The following is an 18,285-nucleotide window of genomic DNA, read 5'->3' on the forward strand; positions in this document are numbered from 1 at the left end:
GAAGTGTAGGAAAGATCGTGAATCTCAAGGGGAAGAGATTCAGGCTTTTATTCCATATTCTCTTAAATATCATATTCCACAAACATATACAGTCAAATTAATCAATTGTATCTCCTGTAAAATATATTTGATCTCAGTGGCAGAGCCGGGTAAACGAGGGAAACTAAAAACACAGCAAAGAGTTAGTTGGCTAACGAAAATAAAATACCACACAATACCCAGTAATCTACCGAGGGTTGTAGGAAAAAGGTAAAACTATCAAATGTAACTGATTTCTGCTCCAAAAACACCTCAATCCTAAATGTTTTTACCACAGGCCCTAATGTCTTCAATATGATTATAAGTTCAAATCATTTTCAGAGAAAACAAAAAGGCTGTTTTGAATGAAGGCCTTCACAAATACTAACAAAGCAAATATGTTTTGTAGAAAATCAAGCTATAACCATTAATCACCCTGTTGTACTAGAATAGCTTTTAAATATGTACACTATACACACATACACCCTGTTAGACACACTTTGCATACCACAATATAGTACAGTGGTTTATTTGTCTTTTGTGCTTAGAACCTTGCATTGTCCATGCTTGCATGTTGATCAAATGAAACCAGGAGTCATTTTGAGACTGTGGGTGACAAACCTGAATATGAATATCCATGTGAGCTGTCTTTGCCTAGAATAAAGCGGGGTAAACCCCTCTCTGACCATACAGTAGAAATTGCAAAGAAACAATGCAAGTCTTGAATCATCTGATATCCATGCCTGACTGCTGCTGCTGTTGTGCTGGGCCTGGGTGCAGGGTCCAAAGGATGTCCAGTGGTAGATCAGTTATGGAATCATTTCAGGTTACTGACTATGTAAAGTTTCTCTTATTTTAGAACCCTCAGCTACGTAGCAAATTGCTGGTAGAATGCCAGTTTGACCCTTTCGATATGGTGACACAGCTTTATGGCTGGTCCCAGTTTCAGGTCCATACACTCCTGCACCGTGGGCAGGTTGAGAAGGAGCAGAGCCTGTCCATCAATCTCCTGAAAAACACAAGCACGGTCATGGGGTATGACAACAATGGTCATGGATGTAGGCCACAGTGTACACACAGTTATACAGTAAAGATAATTATCGTGTGTGTGTGTAATTATTACCTGATCCAGGAAAATGCGAGCCAGGGGAGCACAGTCGGTGGTCCTGATGAAACGCACCACATCAGTCACACTCCACTCTAGGGGACTGGTGTCCAAACACAGCTTCTGGGGAGCCTCACTTCTTGAGCGCTGCAAAACAACATGCAAGACACAAAGATGCAGTTAATTATGTTTTTTTAACTTGAAAAGGGACAACAAAGTCTGGACAATACAACGTACTGTATAAACAGTGCCTTGCAAAAGTGTTCATCCCCCTTGGTGTTTTTCCTATTTTGTTGCATTAAAACATGTCATTTAAATGTTTTTTTATTTGGATTTCACAAAATTGTGAAAAAATAACATGTTTAAAAAAAATAAAAAACAGAAAAGTGGTGCGTGCAGTATTCACCCCCTTTACTATGAAGCCCCTAAATAAGATCTGGTGCAACCAATTACCTTCAGAAGTCACATAATTAGTTAATAAAGTCCACCTGTGTGCAATCTAAGTGTCACATGATCCGAGTATATATATACACCTGTTCTGAAAGGCCTCAGAGTCTGCAACACCACTAAGCAAGGGGTACCACCAAGCAAGCAGCACCATGAAGACCAAGGAGCGCTCCAAACAGGTCAGGGACAAAGTTGTGGGGAAGTACAGATCAGGGTTGGGTTTTTTAAAAATATCAGAAACTTTGAACATTCCACGGAGCACCATTAAATCCATTACTAACAAACCTGCCAAGAGAGGGCCGCCCACCAAAACTCACAGACCAGGCAAGGAGGGCATTAATCAGAGAGGCAAATAAAATAACCCCGAAGGAGCTGCAAAGCTCCACAGCGGAGATTGGAGTATCTGTCCATAGGACCACTTTAAGCCGTGCACTCCACAGAGCTGGGCTTTACGGAAGAGTGGCCAGAAAAAAGCCATTGCTTAAAGAAAAGAATAAGCAAACATGTTTGGTGTTCGCCAAAAGGCATGTGGGAGACTCCCCAAACATATGGAAAGTACTCTGGCCAGATGAGACTAAAATGGTGCTTTGTGGCCATCAAGGAAAACACTGTCTGGCGCAAACCCAACACCTCGTCACCCCGAGAGAACACCATCCCCACAGTGATGGTCATGGCAGCATCATGCTGTGGGGATCTTTTTCCATCGGCAGGGACTGGGAAACTGGTCAGAATTGAAGGAATGATGGATGGCGCTAAATACAGGGAAATCCTTGAGGGAAACCTGTTTCAGTCTTCCAGAGTTTTGAGACTGGGATGGAGGTTCACCTTCCAGCAGGACAATGACCCTAAGCATACTGCTAAAGCAACACTCAAGTGGTTTAAGGGGAAACATTTAAATGTCTTGGAATGGCCTAGTCAAAGCCCAGACCTCAATCCAATTGAGAATCTGTGGTTTGACTTAAAGACTGCTGTTCACCAGTGGAACCCATCCAATTTGGAGCTGGAGCAGTTTTGCCTTAAAGAATGGGCAAAAATCCCAGTGGCTAGATGTGCCAAACTTATAGAGACATACCCCAAGAGACTTGCAGCTGTAATTGCTGCAAAAGGTGGCTGGGGGGGGGTGAAGTTTTTTAAATTTATTTCTTGTTCGTTTCACAATTATTATTTTTTTCATCTTCAAAGTGGTAGGCATGTTGTGTAAATCAAATGATACAACAGTAGTTTACCTTTGGTGAAGGTGGGTGGTTCTCATCATCAGAGTAGGATGGGGAGTGAGGTTTCCTGCGCTTTCGGGTTGGCCGGGGCGTTGCAGGAGGAGAAGGGGACGGGGTGGGTGGCTGTGACTTCCCAATGGAATATTCTGAATCGTCCTGATCATCCTGGAGTTCAGAGCCAGTATCGTCACTCAGAGAGTCCTCATCATCCAGATCCTCCTCCTCTCCACTCCCCTGGGTTAGAGAAAGGGATGGTTCAGTTTAAAGATGTCTGGATATATAGAGATATGTATGTGTGTGTGTGTGTGTGTGTGTTACCTGTGGTGAACCGGCAGGTGTGTTGTCCAGTGAGGCTGAGGAGCGTCTCTTCTTATGGACGAAGAGTTGCTTCCTCCTCTTCCTCCTCCTACCTCTCCTCTTCACCCCCCCTTCCAGGTTAGAGTGCCCCCCTGGTGGGCGGCCCACTCGCCTACTCTTCTTCTTACCATAGTAATAAGCTGTAGAAAAAAAAATCAATATTACAATCTTTGTCCTCCTGAGCATTATGAATCCAATACTTTACAATCAATATTGTTTATTCATCTAAGTACACATAAAAACAGACACTGGTTCCCTTAGATTTTTCCCACCTGCATATCAGCTTGATCTCAATAACACCAGCTATTTTAATACCTGTTTTCACAGATATGCATTAGATCTAGAGTGATTGATTAGGGCAGGGGCTCACCAGAGTACGGCACGTCAAATGTTCTACTGCTTGAGCTCCTGTCCCTCTTATAGAATATTAACTCAAAAGTATTGTGGAGTCCCTGCATCTAAACATAAACAGTAAAAGCACCCAAAATGAGTACCGGCACCTATTACAGTTCAAGTCAAACACCGGTGACACGTACTGTATTTGGTCTTGGTGAGAACAGAACAGTTCTCTGAGCAGCGCTCCAGAACCATGCGAGGTCCAAACAGGTTTGGGCAACACTCCAGCTTCATGCAGGTCTTTCTACAAAACTCAGCCACGCAGTCTGCTGTACGCACTATATCCACCGTAGCCCGGTAACTCTTTCCCTTGTACCTGCCGGCCAAAAATAGATCCTCAGGTTTGCAAAGCTAGGACTGCTTAGCCAGGTCCAGTACACACTTTAATAAAATCAACTCAAGCACAAATAGGAGCAGAAAAGTTACAAACGTAATGATGTTAATGACAGAGAATGCGTTCCTCACTTGGCTTTGAGCGTCTCTCCATGGCCGTGCCAGCGGTTCTCCTGGTCCAGCTGCAGCTCCCTGAGCACCCGGCTGGGCTTATAGGCAGAGTTGATCAGCAGAGTCAACACCTGGACAGGACACAGGGAGACGGAGAGAGACGTGAACGGATTAGCATGGATACTATTCAAAGTGGGGAGTGATCTTTAGGGATAGTACAATTGTGCTCTATTACTAATCAGTTTCTAGAAGAATTGAGTAGTTTACTTTTGAGTATATTGTAATATAGTTATAATATTGTGTAGTATGGTTTTCCGATCCCACTCGGGTGCTCCTCACCTCTTTGAGCACCAGGACACAGTTGCCAGGGCCGACACACTGGGGCAGCTCAGCGATGCGGCCCTTGTTCAGGTAGGGGCCAGAAAAGCAGCGGTGGTTGAAGTAGATCTTAGGACAGCAGTACTTCCCGTTCCCCTGTCCTGTACAAAAAAACATCACACACACAATGTAATAGCTGTGCCTCACCTCAGAAACAATCCTAATGTATTTGTCTGGGATGTCTAGATGAGAAAGAGAACACTCACCAGTCTCTGATTGGCTGGTCATCTGCTGCTTGAGTGCATCAGGTGTTGCGGATTTGGGTGGAGCTCGGCTTTAGGGACAAAGATACAGGTTAGTGGTCAAAGTGCACGGGACTGGAATATTAACCAATCAAAAGTGGACAAACAGCCAATGATAAGAGTCCTTCCTTTCCCATAGGCCTACTTACTGTTTCTCAGGCTGCACCACAGCAATCCTCCTCTGCTTCTCAACTGTAAGACAATGTATAATCAACATGAAAACTACTGAAACTATACACAATACTGTCAAATATTGTGACTGCAATATTAACAATTCCATGCATATTGTGGCATGGCACCCCTTCAGATTAGAGAGAGGAACACAGAGGGATCCTATTTTGGGACGCCCACCTTCGGGCTTGATGGGGTACAGCAAAGGGTAACCGTTGGTCTCACACCAGCTGACAGGAAAGATGTCCAATGAGTCCACATGAGCTATAAGCTCTGGCATAGCCTGTTTCAGCCCTGGACACACAGGGACACAAATGATTTAATCACACAACTTATTAGTGATCTAATATCAATACCATCATTGTGAACAAGCTCACACTTAAATGGTCTCAAACTAAGCTTTAAAAACGCAGGGCCCAGATATGAGGCGTAGCAACGGGTTCTCACCTTCCAGGCCAAGCCAGATATGTTGCCCTTTAACCTTGATTACTGATGCCACATGAATGTGCTCAGGTGAGAGTGGGTTGACCGCTTCCAGTTTCATGGCCTCTTTAAAGCTGTGATCGGACTGTTCCTGAGACAGACAGAGAGACTTCAGGAGAGAGAGATTATTAATTGCCCCTGTTCATCCATGCTATACACTCATGTTATAACATGCATTGTTCTATGAGGCCGTTTGTCAGACAGCGCATGACTCACTGTGGGGAAACAGTGTTGTGGTGCTGCCTCGGCCTCACTCTGTTTCAGGTAGTCTGCCCAGTCAAAGTCCTGCCCCTGGTACCCTACACAACACAGAGAGAGAGAGAGAGACAGAGAGAGAGACAGAGAGAGAGAAATACAATTAGCTTAACGTTTAAAAAAAAAAGTTGAGCACAGTTTTAAAAGTAGTTCTGTAAATGTTACTAGTGTTTCCCCACCTGGAGGGGGGCTGAGCGGGAGACCGTTCTTCAGGCTCCACTGGGCGGGAAAGATCCCAGGACTGTCCCTGTGACACAGGAAGGACTTCCCACTGCCTTCTGACACCAAATCATCACCACAGAGATTGTCCATCTTTACCAGGAAGTACTGGTCACTGAACACCTGAAGAGAAGAGGTAGGTTATGACATCATACTCATGTTGGCTCTATGCAGTAGTTACCCTACCCTTCCTCCATGACCATATCACACCCAAAGCTAGCCTCATACACCACCATACTGTATCTCACTGACTACCCACTTCCGCATGGAGTGGATAGACTCCCAGAGTTTATATGGGTACTATGTCAGGATTCATCTTTACTCTCCTAGCCCTGAGGTGAACACTGATCTGAGTGGACTGAATAGGCAGCAACGATGTGGTGGAAACTGTTGGGTGGAGTACCTTCATTACTGTACTGCCATCATCCAACCTAGTCATTCATTTTGGCCTGGGAAGGACGCATTCAGACAAATCCAGGAGCCTGAGGTGAGAGGGGGACAGTAAAGAGGTTGTTACCTTGGTAACGGTGGCAGGACTGATGCAGAATGGGGATGCAGGGTCAACAGCCTCCAGTTTCATCCCCTCAGTGAAGCAGTGGGCAGCGATGACAGGCCGGTCCTGATGCACGCACGCACGCACGCACACACACACACACACACACACACACACACACACCACACAGTGATGGCTTATTATATTAATATTGCACAGACCCTTGTAATGTTAGTAAATAATGCTTGGTAGTGCCATCACCTTATAGAACTCCTCAGAGAGGGCTTCATCATGAGGCTGATCAATCATCCTCTGTCTGACCTCCTCCCACTTCTCTTCTGTGTGCAGGGCGACCAGGGCTGAAACAAGCAAGCACACACACACACACACACACACACACACACACACACACACACACAAATTATCACGTTAAAACAGTAAAAACCGCAACCTCCGATTTATTCATGAATTATGTTTGCATCTTAGCCCTTTGATGCATAAGATCACATATTTGTGATCATTGTTGAGTGGTCCCTGCAGCTTACCATCACAAATAGCAAGTAGCAACAGAACGCAGGATGCAACCAACATGTCTAAACAGCATTGCTGTCTGAAACACAATGTTGTTATGTACTGATAGGAAATAAAAAAGGTATTCACAACTTTATTCCTCAATTTCACCTTTTATTGTAAAAGATAAAACGCAAAGTTCGTCATCCAAGCATCACACGGAACACATCCACAGCCAAACTCATTCCATAAACCAGTCTAAATAATAGGTTGTGCTGAGATTTTTTTTTTTAACATAAGTTAGCAACCTAACTGCTAGACTTGTTTGCAATGTACCACATCTCTGGTGAGCACAAGGGAGAAATGTAATATTGTTTAGAAAAGACATGTACGTCAGCTAAGATAACAGCAGGTAAATTATTTTTGATGGCAGCCATGTTTGTTTATGCTTGACAAGTGAAAACTCCCTAATCCCAGAATGACATTCACTATAAGACACAAATAAACAAAGTCAAAGTCAAAGATGGCTGCGTCCATTGTCTAAAAAACATGAACTTTGTTTGGCCACTTTTCAGCATATTACAAATCTTCGATGTACTTGTTACAGCGTATACAAGAACCGGAGTACATGACATGACAAGTCATTTACAGTGTTTGACAAATCACATAGCAAATAAAATGTTATCAACTCACAGATCACCACCACCAAATAAAAGCCTCCTGCCTAGCCTAACCATAGTGTGAAAGCTAAACAGGGTTGCCAGATTTAGTTAAAACCATTTTAGGATGTGTAATGGGAATTTTAATGTTTGTGATTTTCTTATAACTCATTTCTGTGTTCTATTCATGTGCTGTTCGATAAGCCAATTTCTGTGTTCATGCAAGTGGCTGACTGTACAAATCCTCATTTATCAGTAGCTGCAATTTGGCAGTACGCCCAGATGTTGTTTCGAGAACGAACTAAAGATATCTCAGTTAAGGTCTCAGTTTAGAGAGAAGCCTTGTGAGGTATTGGTCTGTTCCATGTTATGAAACAGTATTGGTTGGTCACATGAATGAAACAAAACGGTAATGATTAATTAATTATGCTAAATCTTGTAAATATAACTTGTCTGTGTATAGTCATATATAAAAGACAACTGCTGGGTCTGCCCAAGGAGAGCTCCTGATTGACATGTGTACTATGGTGCATTGAGGTGGTTGGAACCCCTCCAGCACGCTGACAAATAAACAATGATTCATTTAAGATTGACTTTGAGTGCCCCTGCGTAAGAATTTCGACAACAGATGGTTTGTGTGTGTGTGTGGGGGGGATTTCAAGTCAATAAGGGGTAGAAATGGGGTAAGGTATTGTGGGGGATATGATGCAGGAAATATTACTGTGATGGGGGATTTATCAATATTCGGGGGGGGCAAACACAGGAGAAGATTATACGCTAAATAAAAATAAAAAACCCTGGAAAGGGTGGGGGGGTCTGAGCTAGCAACCTGGAGTAACGATAGTTACAATCGAAGTCAGTTGAGTGAACCATCCCTTTACCTTGTTTTGTTATAACATCTTTGGTCAGATATTTACGTGACAACCAGAAAGCTTTATATGATGTCAACAAACATGGCGCCACACATAGCTGGCATTCGCTCATCATAATCAGTACAACTTTCCAAAAAGTATTTTACACGCCATACACTACATGACCAAAAGTAAGCGGACACCTGCTCATCGAACATCTCATTCCAAAATCATGGGCATTAATATGGAATTGGTCCCCCCTTTGCAGCCTCTACTCTTCTGGGAAGGCTTTCCACTAGATGTTGGAACATTGCTGCGGGAACTTGCTTCCATTCAGCCACAAGAGCATTAGTGAGGTCGAACACAGGTGTTCGATGGGGTTGAGGTCAGGGCCCTGTGCAGCCAGTCAAGTTCTTCCACACCTATCATCTCAATAAACCATTTCTGTATGGACCTCGCATTGTCATTCTGAAACAAGAAATGGCCTTCCTCAAACTGTTGCCACAAAGTTGGAAGCACAGAATCGTCTAGAATGTCATTGTATGCTGTAGCGTTAAGACTTCCCTTCACTGGAACTAAGGGGCCTAGCCCAAACCACGAAAAATAGCCCCAGACCATTATTCCTCCTCCACCACATTTTACAGTTGGCACTATGCATTAGGGCAGGTAGCGTTCTCGGCATCTGCCAAACCCAGATTCATCCGTCGGACTGACAGATGGTGAAGTGTGATTCACTCCAGAGAATGCGTTTCCACTGCTCCAGACGCCAATGGCTACGAGCTTAACACCACTCCAGCCAACACTTGGCATTACGCAAGGTGATCTTAGGCTTGTGTGAGGCTGCTTGGCCACGGAAACCCATTTAATGAAGCTCCCGACGAACGACAGACTATTTTTTTGCACTACACGCTTCAGCACTCAGTGGTCCCGTTCTCTGCTGTTGTTGCTCCTAGACGTTTCCACTTCACAATAACAGGACTTACAGTTGACCGGGGCAACAATTTGACGAAGTGATTTGTTAGAAAGGTGGCATCTTATGATGGTGCCATGTTGAAAGTCAATGAGCTCTTTAGGAAGGTCATTCTACTGCCAATGTTTGTGTACGGAGATTGCTTGGCTATATGCTCAATTTCTTACATCTGTCAGCAACGGGTGTGTTTGCAATAGCCAAATACACTTACTTGAAGGGGTGTCCATATGATTTTATAAATATAGTGTATCTGTCCATTATAATCTATGCAAGAATCAGAATGCATGATTTGTCAAAAGTACTTGAAAATGTGAATAAAACAGTAAATATATTATGCTCCATATATACAGTTGAAGTCGGAAGTTTGCATACACTTAGGATGGAGTCATTAAAACTCGTTTTTCAACCACTCCACAAATTTCTTGTTAACAAACTATAGTTTTGGCAAGTCGGTTAGGACATCTACTTTGTGCATGACACAAGTACTTTTCCGACAATTGTTAACAGACAGATTTACTTAACTTATAATTCACTGTATCACAATTCCAGTGGATTAGAAGTTTACATACACTAAGTTGACTGTGCCTTTAAACAGCTTGGAAATTTCCAGAAAATGATGTCATGGCGTTAGAAGCTTCTGATAGGCTAATTGACATAATTTGAATCAAAAAGAAATCAGCCAAGGCCTCAGAAAAAGAATTGGAGACCTCCACAAGTCTGGTTCATCCTTGGGAGCAATTTCCAAATGCCTGAAGGTACCACGTTCATCTGTACAAACAAAAATATGCAAGTATAAACAACATGGGACCACGCAGCCATAATACCGCTCAGGAAGGAGACATGTTCTGTCTCCAAGAGATACTTTGCAAAAAGTGCAAATCAATCCCAGAACAACAGCAAAGGACCTTGTGTAGATACTGGAGGAAACAGGTACAAAAGTATCTATATCAACAGTAAAACGAGTCCTATATCGACATGACCTGAAAGGCCGCTCAGCAAGGAAGAAGCCACTTCTCAAAAACCGCCATAAAGCCAGACTACGGTTTGCAACTGCACATGGGGACAAAGATCGTACTTTTTGTCCTCTGGTCTAATGAAACAAAAATATGGCCATAATGACCATCGTTATGTTTGGAGCAAAAAGGGGGAGGTTTGTGAGCTGAAGAACACCATCCCAACCGTGAAGCACAGGGGTGGCAGCATCATGTTGTGGGGGTGCTTTGCTGAAGGAGGGACTGGTGCACTTCACAAAATAGATGGCATCATGAGGTAGGAAAATTCTATGGATATATTGAAGCAACATCTCAAGATATGTCAGGAAGTTAAAGCTTGGTCACAAATGGGTCTTCCAAATGGACAAAGACCCCAAGCATACTTCCAAAGTTGTGGCAAAATGGCTTAAGGACAACAAAGTCAATGTATTGGAGTGGCCATCACAAAGTCCTGACCTCAATCCCATATAAAAGTTGTGGGTAGAACTGAAAAAGCGTGTATGAGCAAGGAGGCCTACAAACCTGACTCAGTTACACCAGCTCTGTCAGGAGGAATGGGCCAAAATTCACCCAACTTATAGTGGTTTGTGGAAGGCTACCCAAAACATTTGACCCAAGTTAAACAATTTAAAGGCAATGCTACCAAATACTAATTGAGTATGTCATCTTCTGACCCACTGGGAATGTGATGAAATAAATCACTCTCTACTATTATTCTGACATTTCAAATTCTTAAAATAAAGTGGTGATCCTTACTGACCTAAGAAAGGGAATTTTTACTAGGATTAAATGTCAGGAATTGTGAAAAACTTAGTTTAAATGCATTTGGCTAAGGTGTACAGTCGTGGCCAAAAGTTTTGAGAATGACACAAATATTAATTTTCACAAAGTTTGCTGCTTCAGTGTCTTTAGATATTTTGTCAGACGTTACTATGGAATACTGAAGTATAATTACAAGCATTTCATAAGTGTCAAAGGCTTTTATTGACAATTACATGAAGTTGATGCAAAGAGTCAATATTTGCAATGCCGACCCTTCTTTTTCAAGACCTCTTGCAATTCACCCTGGCATCCTGCCTGATGGCAGTCCATTCTTGCATAGTCAATGCTTGGAGTTTGTCAGAATTTGTGGGTTATTGTTTGTCCACCTGCCTCTTGAGGATTGACCACAAGTTCTCAATGGGATTAAGGTCTGGGGAGTTGAGAGGCCATGGACCCAAAATATTGAAGTTTTGTTCCCCGAGCCACTTAGTTATCACTTTTGCCTTATGGCAAGGTGCTCCATCATGCTGGAAAAGGCATTGTTCGTCACCAAACTGTTCCTGGATGTTTGGGAGAAGTTGCTCTCGGAGGATGTGTTGGTACCATTCTTTATTCATGGCTGTGTTCTTAGGCAAAATTGGGAGTGAGCCCACTCCCTTGGCTGAGAAGCAACCCCACACATGAATGGTCTCAGGATGCTTTACTGTTGGCATGACACAGGACTGATGGTAGCGCTCACTTCGTCTTCTCCGGACAAGCTTTTTTCCGGATGCCCCAAACAATCGGAAAGGGGATTCAGAGAAAATGACTTTACCCCAGTCCTCAGCAATCAATCCCTGTACCTTTTGCAGAATATCAGTCTGTCCCTGATGTTTTTCCTGGAGAGAAGTGGCTTCTTTGCTGCCCTTCTTGACACCAGGCCATCCTCCAAAAGGTTTTCGCCTCACTGTGCGTGCAGATGCACTCACACCTGCCTGCTGCCATTCCTGAGCAAGCTCTGTACTGGTGGGTGCCCCGATCCAGCAGCTGAATCAACTTTAGGAGATGGTCCTGGCGCTTGCTGGACTTTCTTGGGTGCCCTGAAGCCTTCTTCACAACAATTGAACCGCTCTCCTTGAAGTTCTTGATGATCCGATAAATGGTTGATTTAGGTGCAATCTTACTGGCAGCAATATCCTTGCCTGTGAAGCCCTTTTTGTGCAAAGCAATGATGACGGCACATGTTTTATTGTTTGTCCACCTGCCTCTGGTTACCTCATGGTAACCATGGTTGAAAGAGGAATAACAATGATTCCAAGCACCACCCTCCTTTGAAGCTTCCAGTCTGTTATTCAAACTCAATCAGCATGACAGAGTGATCTCCAGCCTGGTCCTCGTCAACACTCATACCTGTGTTAACGAGAGAATCACTGACATGATGTCAGCTGGTCCATTTGTGGCAGGGCTGAAATGCAGTAGAAATGTTTTTTGGGATTCAGTTCATTTGCATGGCAAAGAGGGACTTTTCAATTAATTTCAATTCATGTGATCACTCTTCATAACATTCTGGAGTATATGCAAATTGCAATCATACAAACTGAGGCAGCAGACTTTGTGAAAATTAATATTTGTGTCATTCCCAAAACTTTGTCACGACTATGTAAACTTCCAACTGTATGTACAGTGTGCTACAGTAGAAATGACATCACAATAAAGAAACTATAATAATAACTTAATAAGGCACTTACTTTGATAGGAACGCAAACGTCCAAAGTTTTTATTAGTAAGGAAAACTAATATTAAGGCGATGTGGGCACCAGCTGGATAATATGTCTACATATTTGCAAATGTCTACATATTTGATCTGGGGAAACACTTGGGACGTGTTTGGGATCTCCTCGAAGAGAGAAGTTTGTCCAGCTCAATAAAGCCTCAAATATAAATGGTCCACAACAGTGAAATGGGCTACTTCTTATGTGAATTAACAAGGGGGCGGAACACACCTCAATTGAAACTGTTGATAGAAAACAAAACTTGTTTGAAAATAACTTGAAATTGATAAGTTAAAACATAGCCTATAGATAAATAGCAGGCAGTGTGTCTTGGTTTGAGGACAGTGTGGGTTCACTGTCCTGTTGTGTAACAATCCCATTTTGGAACAGTGAGTGCATTCTGACATCACACATATAAAAGAAACGTTGGGGCGACCGTTAGAGATTTGTGGAACACACATGAAAAGGTTCAAACTGAATTTCCCCAAGGTCTTTTTGAAAAGAGGATCAGCTTACCTAAAGGAGGCCTGAGGGTGCAGCCATGCTCCTTGGCCCAGCCAGGTGGGTGAAGGCGGGGGTGCAGGTAGTAGAGCCAGAGGGTGGAGTGTGTTTCAGGGAGCCCCTCTGCGCCTGCTAGGCGTAGTCTCAGCCTGCCACCCACATTCTCCTCCACCTCAGCGCCCCACACCACCCCAGGGTCAAAACTGTCCTGCAGCTCCACACTGCAGCCTGGAGACATCAGGTCCACTGGGTCCTTACGACGCTGAGGCCACACACACACACACACACACACACACACACACACACACACACACACACACACACACACACACACACACACATCAAAACCCTTGCCTATCTGTCATACATTCCCAGTTGTTCCAGTTTATAACTGAGCATCCCCTTACCACTTCCAGCAGGTTGGCAGGTGCACTGCACTTCTCAGCCAGGGCTTTCTCCAGGATGCCCTCCCAGTCTGGCTGCTTCTCTCTCACACCTGAGGAGGGCGATGGAGAGGCACGATTACAGAATATGGAAAGAAACCTCAGAAATGTTTTTAGAAAACAACATTTTAGATTTTACTGTAATAACCCTTGTAAAACAACACCCGTCCAACTGAGTTTCCTCCCCAGCCCTAGTTCTCTTACCCTCGGAGGGTCTCATGGGCTTGCCCTGCTGCCGGCTCCAGCCCAGGGGGTGGAGGTCCGCCGTCATGATGTCACACCAGAAGTCAGCGCGGCGGTCATCGTGGTAACCCTCGTAGCGCAGGAGGAGCAGCTGGCCACAGGTGGTGATGATGGTGGCCACCCAGTAGGGTTGGTCAGGCTCTGAACGCACACACACCTCCAGCTTCATACCTGGAGTCAGCCCTGTCTGCAAGCCCTGGTCCACCTGGGGGATGTTGAAATATCTTACAAGGTGGATTTGGGATCAAGAGTGTGTGAGTATTGTGTGTGGTTATGAGAGGATTGTGAGCGGTCTCAGTACTTACGTGTTTGAAGGCATGGTGGGGCACAGACAAGGTCCCGTTTTCCTCCAGATATTCATCCCAGTTAAAGTCAGACACGTGCTGACTCGAGTCCTCATCTGCAACACACACATACACCAGTTCAGTTCATTTTGTTACGTTAGAAAGCCCTCGTCACCAGTAACAAAGCTGGAGGTCCATGTAATTACTCACCAGATTCCAGTGACTCGTGACTCATGTTAGCTCCTCCCACAGGCCAAGTCTAGAAGCTCTGGGGAAGAAAGGAGAGCTGGATTATTATTTGTGTTTGACAGCCAAAATCAGGAGAGCAAGTAAGAATAGTAGGTGGTTGGTAAAAGTGGTACAGCTGGTGAAAGAGATGTAATTTGTCCAGTGATTACATTTATTTTTGTGAAAGTTGATGTGGATTGCCAAACAAAAGCATAAACAAAGTTTAGTTAGTGTGTGTGAGAGAAGTGAAACTGAGGACATTTAGGTAAGGGTTTTGAAAATACAAATGATCCTTCTAGCTAAGTTTCTAAAAGCATGAGTGAGGCCTCTTAAAGACACGATAACTTTGAACCAAAGTTGAGCTGTAGGCTTATAGCCAGTCTGTGACAACAAAGCAGATTAAAGAATTGAACACAAAAGAGAAACGGCATTTATATACCGGGCATGAGAGAGAGCATTGGAAATGACAATAGCTGAGAGGTTTGTGTATAGGATGTAGAAGATAGCTGCTCGGTCACTGCTGCTCCATTCAGCAGGGCTGTCAGGCCCGTCTTTGTCAAGTCTGATGTCTCTATTAAAGTAGACAGCCATCAGACAGGGTCCTTCTGACCACCGCACGGACATCGCGACCCAGGATCAGCCCATCCTTTCACCCACGACCCTGCCGCCCTCAGAGTACACACACAGAGCTATCCAACCAAGCCCGACTGAATTTTCTGACACACACAGACAGTGTAAAGGGCCTCATTGTGCTGGAGGTCATACTGACGTCTCACACTAGGGAGGATAAAAAAGAGCAGCAGAGCCATTTAGCCATTTGCAAACAGCCACGCCTCACTGTTGAGGTGTATTCTAATATACCCGATGATCACAAAAAAAAGTATTCTAACAGTTGTTGATAAAGATTGAAAATGTCAGCAAGTTTATTGTAATATGATATAGACAAGTTAGAATGAAGCTGAGAAGGGAAGGATGAGGGGGTTGATTAAATAATATTTTATTATGCTGATATTTCTGGGAATTCACAGCTAATTCAGTTAAACAAACTCTCAGTTCATCACCAAAGTGAACAGGATGACTAACAACTTCCCCTATGGTTTGAAAGAGGCCTGCCCAGTATCCACACACACCACCAGGCTCCCTGCCAGTCTGACTCTCTCCACCAAAAGATAGACCCAGCAGAAATACACTGACTCGCCCTGAAAGAGAAACTAGAATGCATACACAAAAACAAACATATTTTTAACATGCAGCTGACTGAATCAAGTCCTCTTAGTCACTGGGTGATCACTGGGCAGGAAATGCAAGCAAAATAAATGCATTGATTGAACACACAAGGGTTTGAGAAATGTACTTTAAATGAAAGTGAAGTCTTGATGACAAGGGTTTATGTCAAGAATAAAGTTAGACTGTTGGGAGTATTTTCATCAAGTGTAACACAATTACAATAATAGTAGCCTATTTGTTTATGAATCCTTTCTGTCAGCAATTTGCCTTCACATAGGTTACTTCTTCTTTGAGAGATTGTATTATTTCAGGGTTGCATGTTGCCAATGTCAAGTAGGGGCCTAATGTTAGTGGGGTGTTCGTGAGCCCCTTGCACGTCAGAGGGCAGTGTTGTTGTCCCACTGTTGTTGTTGTCCCAGTGTTGTTGCAGTGTTGAAACTGTTCTTTGAACTGGATTTTCGTGTAAATGGCCATAGGAGAGCCTGACCATAAATAGCTCCAACTTAATTAACCAATGGCAGACGTAAATATAAAAGTTTTGCGCAAAAAAACCCACTTCGCATTGCTATTTCATTGGCAAGTGGAAGAAACAATGTAGCATTTTAGGCTATAGATGCACATCAATTGAAACAATGTTGCAGTTTAATGCCGCAGGTCATTTGAAAAAATGTTGCCGCGATCACTCAAGTTGCATAACTGGGAAGTTGGACCTGGAGAGAAATGGGCAGTTTAGTGCTTAGAGTAGCCTACGTGGAAATATCAATGTGTATAGCATAATTTAGGCCTGATCTGTTAGGCATATTCAATCAACTACAATTTAATTTAAAACAAAATAAAAAATAAAAATGGCAAGGCTATTTGTAAAATAAAATACATCCGCAGACGTCCATCAAGCTTGTGCAACCGTTATTATATAGGAGCGATATCCAACTAAATACATGGATTAAGTACATTAACAACATTTGTGGGAATTTCGATAGAAGGTTACTTACCGCAATATGGATATTAATTTGAACGCACGAGCGCCGATGATCCAACTTTCACACTGGAACGTGCACTAAAGAGAAGAACACCGAATGCAATAAAGAACATGTATTTCATAGCCTCTCTGTGTTTATGCCATATAGGTCAGTTCAGAAGCCAACGGCACCGCAGTAGAATGCGGCTGATTCGGCACATGCTAAAAACGCCTGTGACCAAGTCAAGTTACTGAAACGTCATGGCTTGAGCGATAGGCTATACTAAGCAATACGGGCGCTTGCACTCGACCGAGCCAGAGTCATCTTTTTCAGAGACGGGAAAAAAGACGCAGACAGCACCAAATTACATTATATCATATTAAGATCTTAATAAACAAAATATTGTATGTGAGTATTTGGTCACAAAATCTGATTCTTACCAGTAAATAGTTTTTCAAGTCGGTTTTAGATGCCGTCTCTTTCCGCCTAGTCGTTCACGACCTCATTCCAATATGGCACAAACTGCCACTGCGCATGTTCTGCCGCCTATATCTACGTTCTAAACCAGAGTAGCTGATATTGTCGGCGTTGAGAATAAAAATATGACTTCCACCTTCAAACACAATAAAAATCTAATATCAAATAACCAGAATGAACAGATGCAAAGAAACAGAAAACAATGTTTTCTTTAACGTTGTTTAATAATGTTAATAATGTTAATCTTCTTTAACGTTGATTGAGAAAGAACCTTTAGCCTACGTTTGGCAAATTCCCTTATGGATTCAACACTTTGTTAATCGTTGAACTAGAATATGGATTGCATTGGCCTATATAATCGAGCCACTTTCGTTGAATGGCATTTCTTTCTCCACAAAACTGTCAAGGTGATATCGACTTTTGACTGAAACCGCATAAAATACCTCGATGTTGCTTAATTTTGCTCCATTGTTCGGCACATTAATTATCCCCCCGCCCCCAGTTTTTTTTTTTGGGGGGCTGGGGGCTGGGCGGTGATAAGGTGTTTATGAAATGTTTGGGTGTAGAGTTTTTTAGAAATATGCTTTCATGGCGAACCCAATGTGTTCTAGATTTGAAAATCGTTATAAAGAGACCCGTTTGTTAAAAACAGGTTCCGACTAGGCTGTTGACTCTATAGGCTAAAGCTTAATCCCCACAAATACCAATCCATTTGGTAACAAAAAAATGTCTGAGCTGTCCCACAGTCGTTGAGAATGGAAATGGCATAACTACAATTCAATAAATGTAGCATAACAATAATCCATTCGCTAGCATGAACATGTACGAATGGCTTGAATATTAAAACAACAGTTTATTAGCCTATTTCTTTCCAATTTTACAAAATCGATTTGATCTTTCTAAAATATTTGTTCCCAACAAGAAGTAGCCGCAGATATGATAACCATCAATAAATCAAAGGGGAAATAGGTCTAGTGCCATTTTGAGACATGACACGGGCCTATGTGGTTTTATTTTGGAGAGGAAAAAAGGATGTGGATTTATATTCCTAATATAAACCTCAAATGTCAATGGTGTCCGAGTTGCTAGGGATAGAATAATATGCAGCCATAACATGAGATAATCTTAATTTATACAGGCTTTTATGAGCCTTCTAAAGGCTTGGAAGCTTGGCAGATGTCCCAATGATGCAACTTTTCAACCATT

The 18,285-nt window shown here is 43.0% G+C and overlaps 1 protein-coding gene across 3 annotated transcripts; it reads right to left on the reverse strand.

The window, feature by feature from the left end:
- Positions 1-4: 4 nt before the first annotated feature.
- Positions 5-17,135, reverse strand: LOC112254419 (scm-like with four MBT domains protein 1). Of its 3 annotated transcripts, none has more exons than XM_024426997.1 (22): positions 17,043-17,135; positions 16,636-16,700; positions 14,399-14,456; positions 14,210-14,304; positions 13,866-14,109; positions 13,626-13,714; positions 13,234-13,480; positions 6,484-6,581; positions 6,247-6,348; positions 5,690-5,852; positions 5,472-5,554; positions 5,220-5,346; positions 4,953-5,066; positions 4,751-4,793; positions 4,566-4,633; positions 4,321-4,460; positions 4,003-4,112; positions 3,678-3,853; positions 3,103-3,281; positions 2,797-3,018; positions 1,142-1,270; positions 5-1,027 (listed from the first exon to the last, which is right to left on the reverse strand). In XM_024426997.1, exons 3-22 carry the CDS (start codon positions 14,421-14,423, stop codon positions 887-889), a joined length of 2,595 nt encoding a protein of 864 aa, XP_024282765.1. In that variant the 5' UTR covers positions 14,424-14,456; positions 16,636-16,700; positions 17,043-17,135; the 3' UTR covers positions 5-886. The 3 variants fall into 3 exon arrangements, with proteins under 3 accessions (XP_024282765.1, XP_024282762.1, XP_024282764.1); XM_024426994.1 differs by having other exon boundaries at positions 5,220-5,364; XM_024426996.2 differs by lacking the exon at positions 16,636-16,700 and having other exon boundaries at positions 5,220-5,364; positions 17,043-17,131.
- Positions 17,136-18,285: the final 1,150 nt, after the last annotated feature.

The sequence above is a fragment of the Oncorhynchus tshawytscha genome, linkage group LG07 (genome assembly GCF_018296145.1).
Source record: "Oncorhynchus tshawytscha isolate Ot180627B linkage group LG07, Otsh_v2.0, whole genome shotgun sequence".
NCBI lineage: Eukaryota > Metazoa > Chordata > Actinopteri > Salmoniformes > Salmonidae > Oncorhynchus > Oncorhynchus tshawytscha.

Bases quoted from the DNA above. Each gene is read 5' to 3' on its own strand.
- LOC112254419 (XM_024426994.1), bottom strand. From the start codon at position 14,423: ATGAGTCACGAGTCACTGGAATCTG. The intron at 13,481-13,625 runs GTAAGGGGATGC...GTGTGGCCTCAG, and splicing joins CTGCCAACCTGCTGGAAGTG to CGTCGTAAGGACCCAGTGGA. The intron at 4,461-4,565 runs GTGAGTGTTCTC...TTTTTTGTACAG, and splicing joins GACCAGCCAATCAGAGACTG to GACAGGGGAACGGGAAGTAC.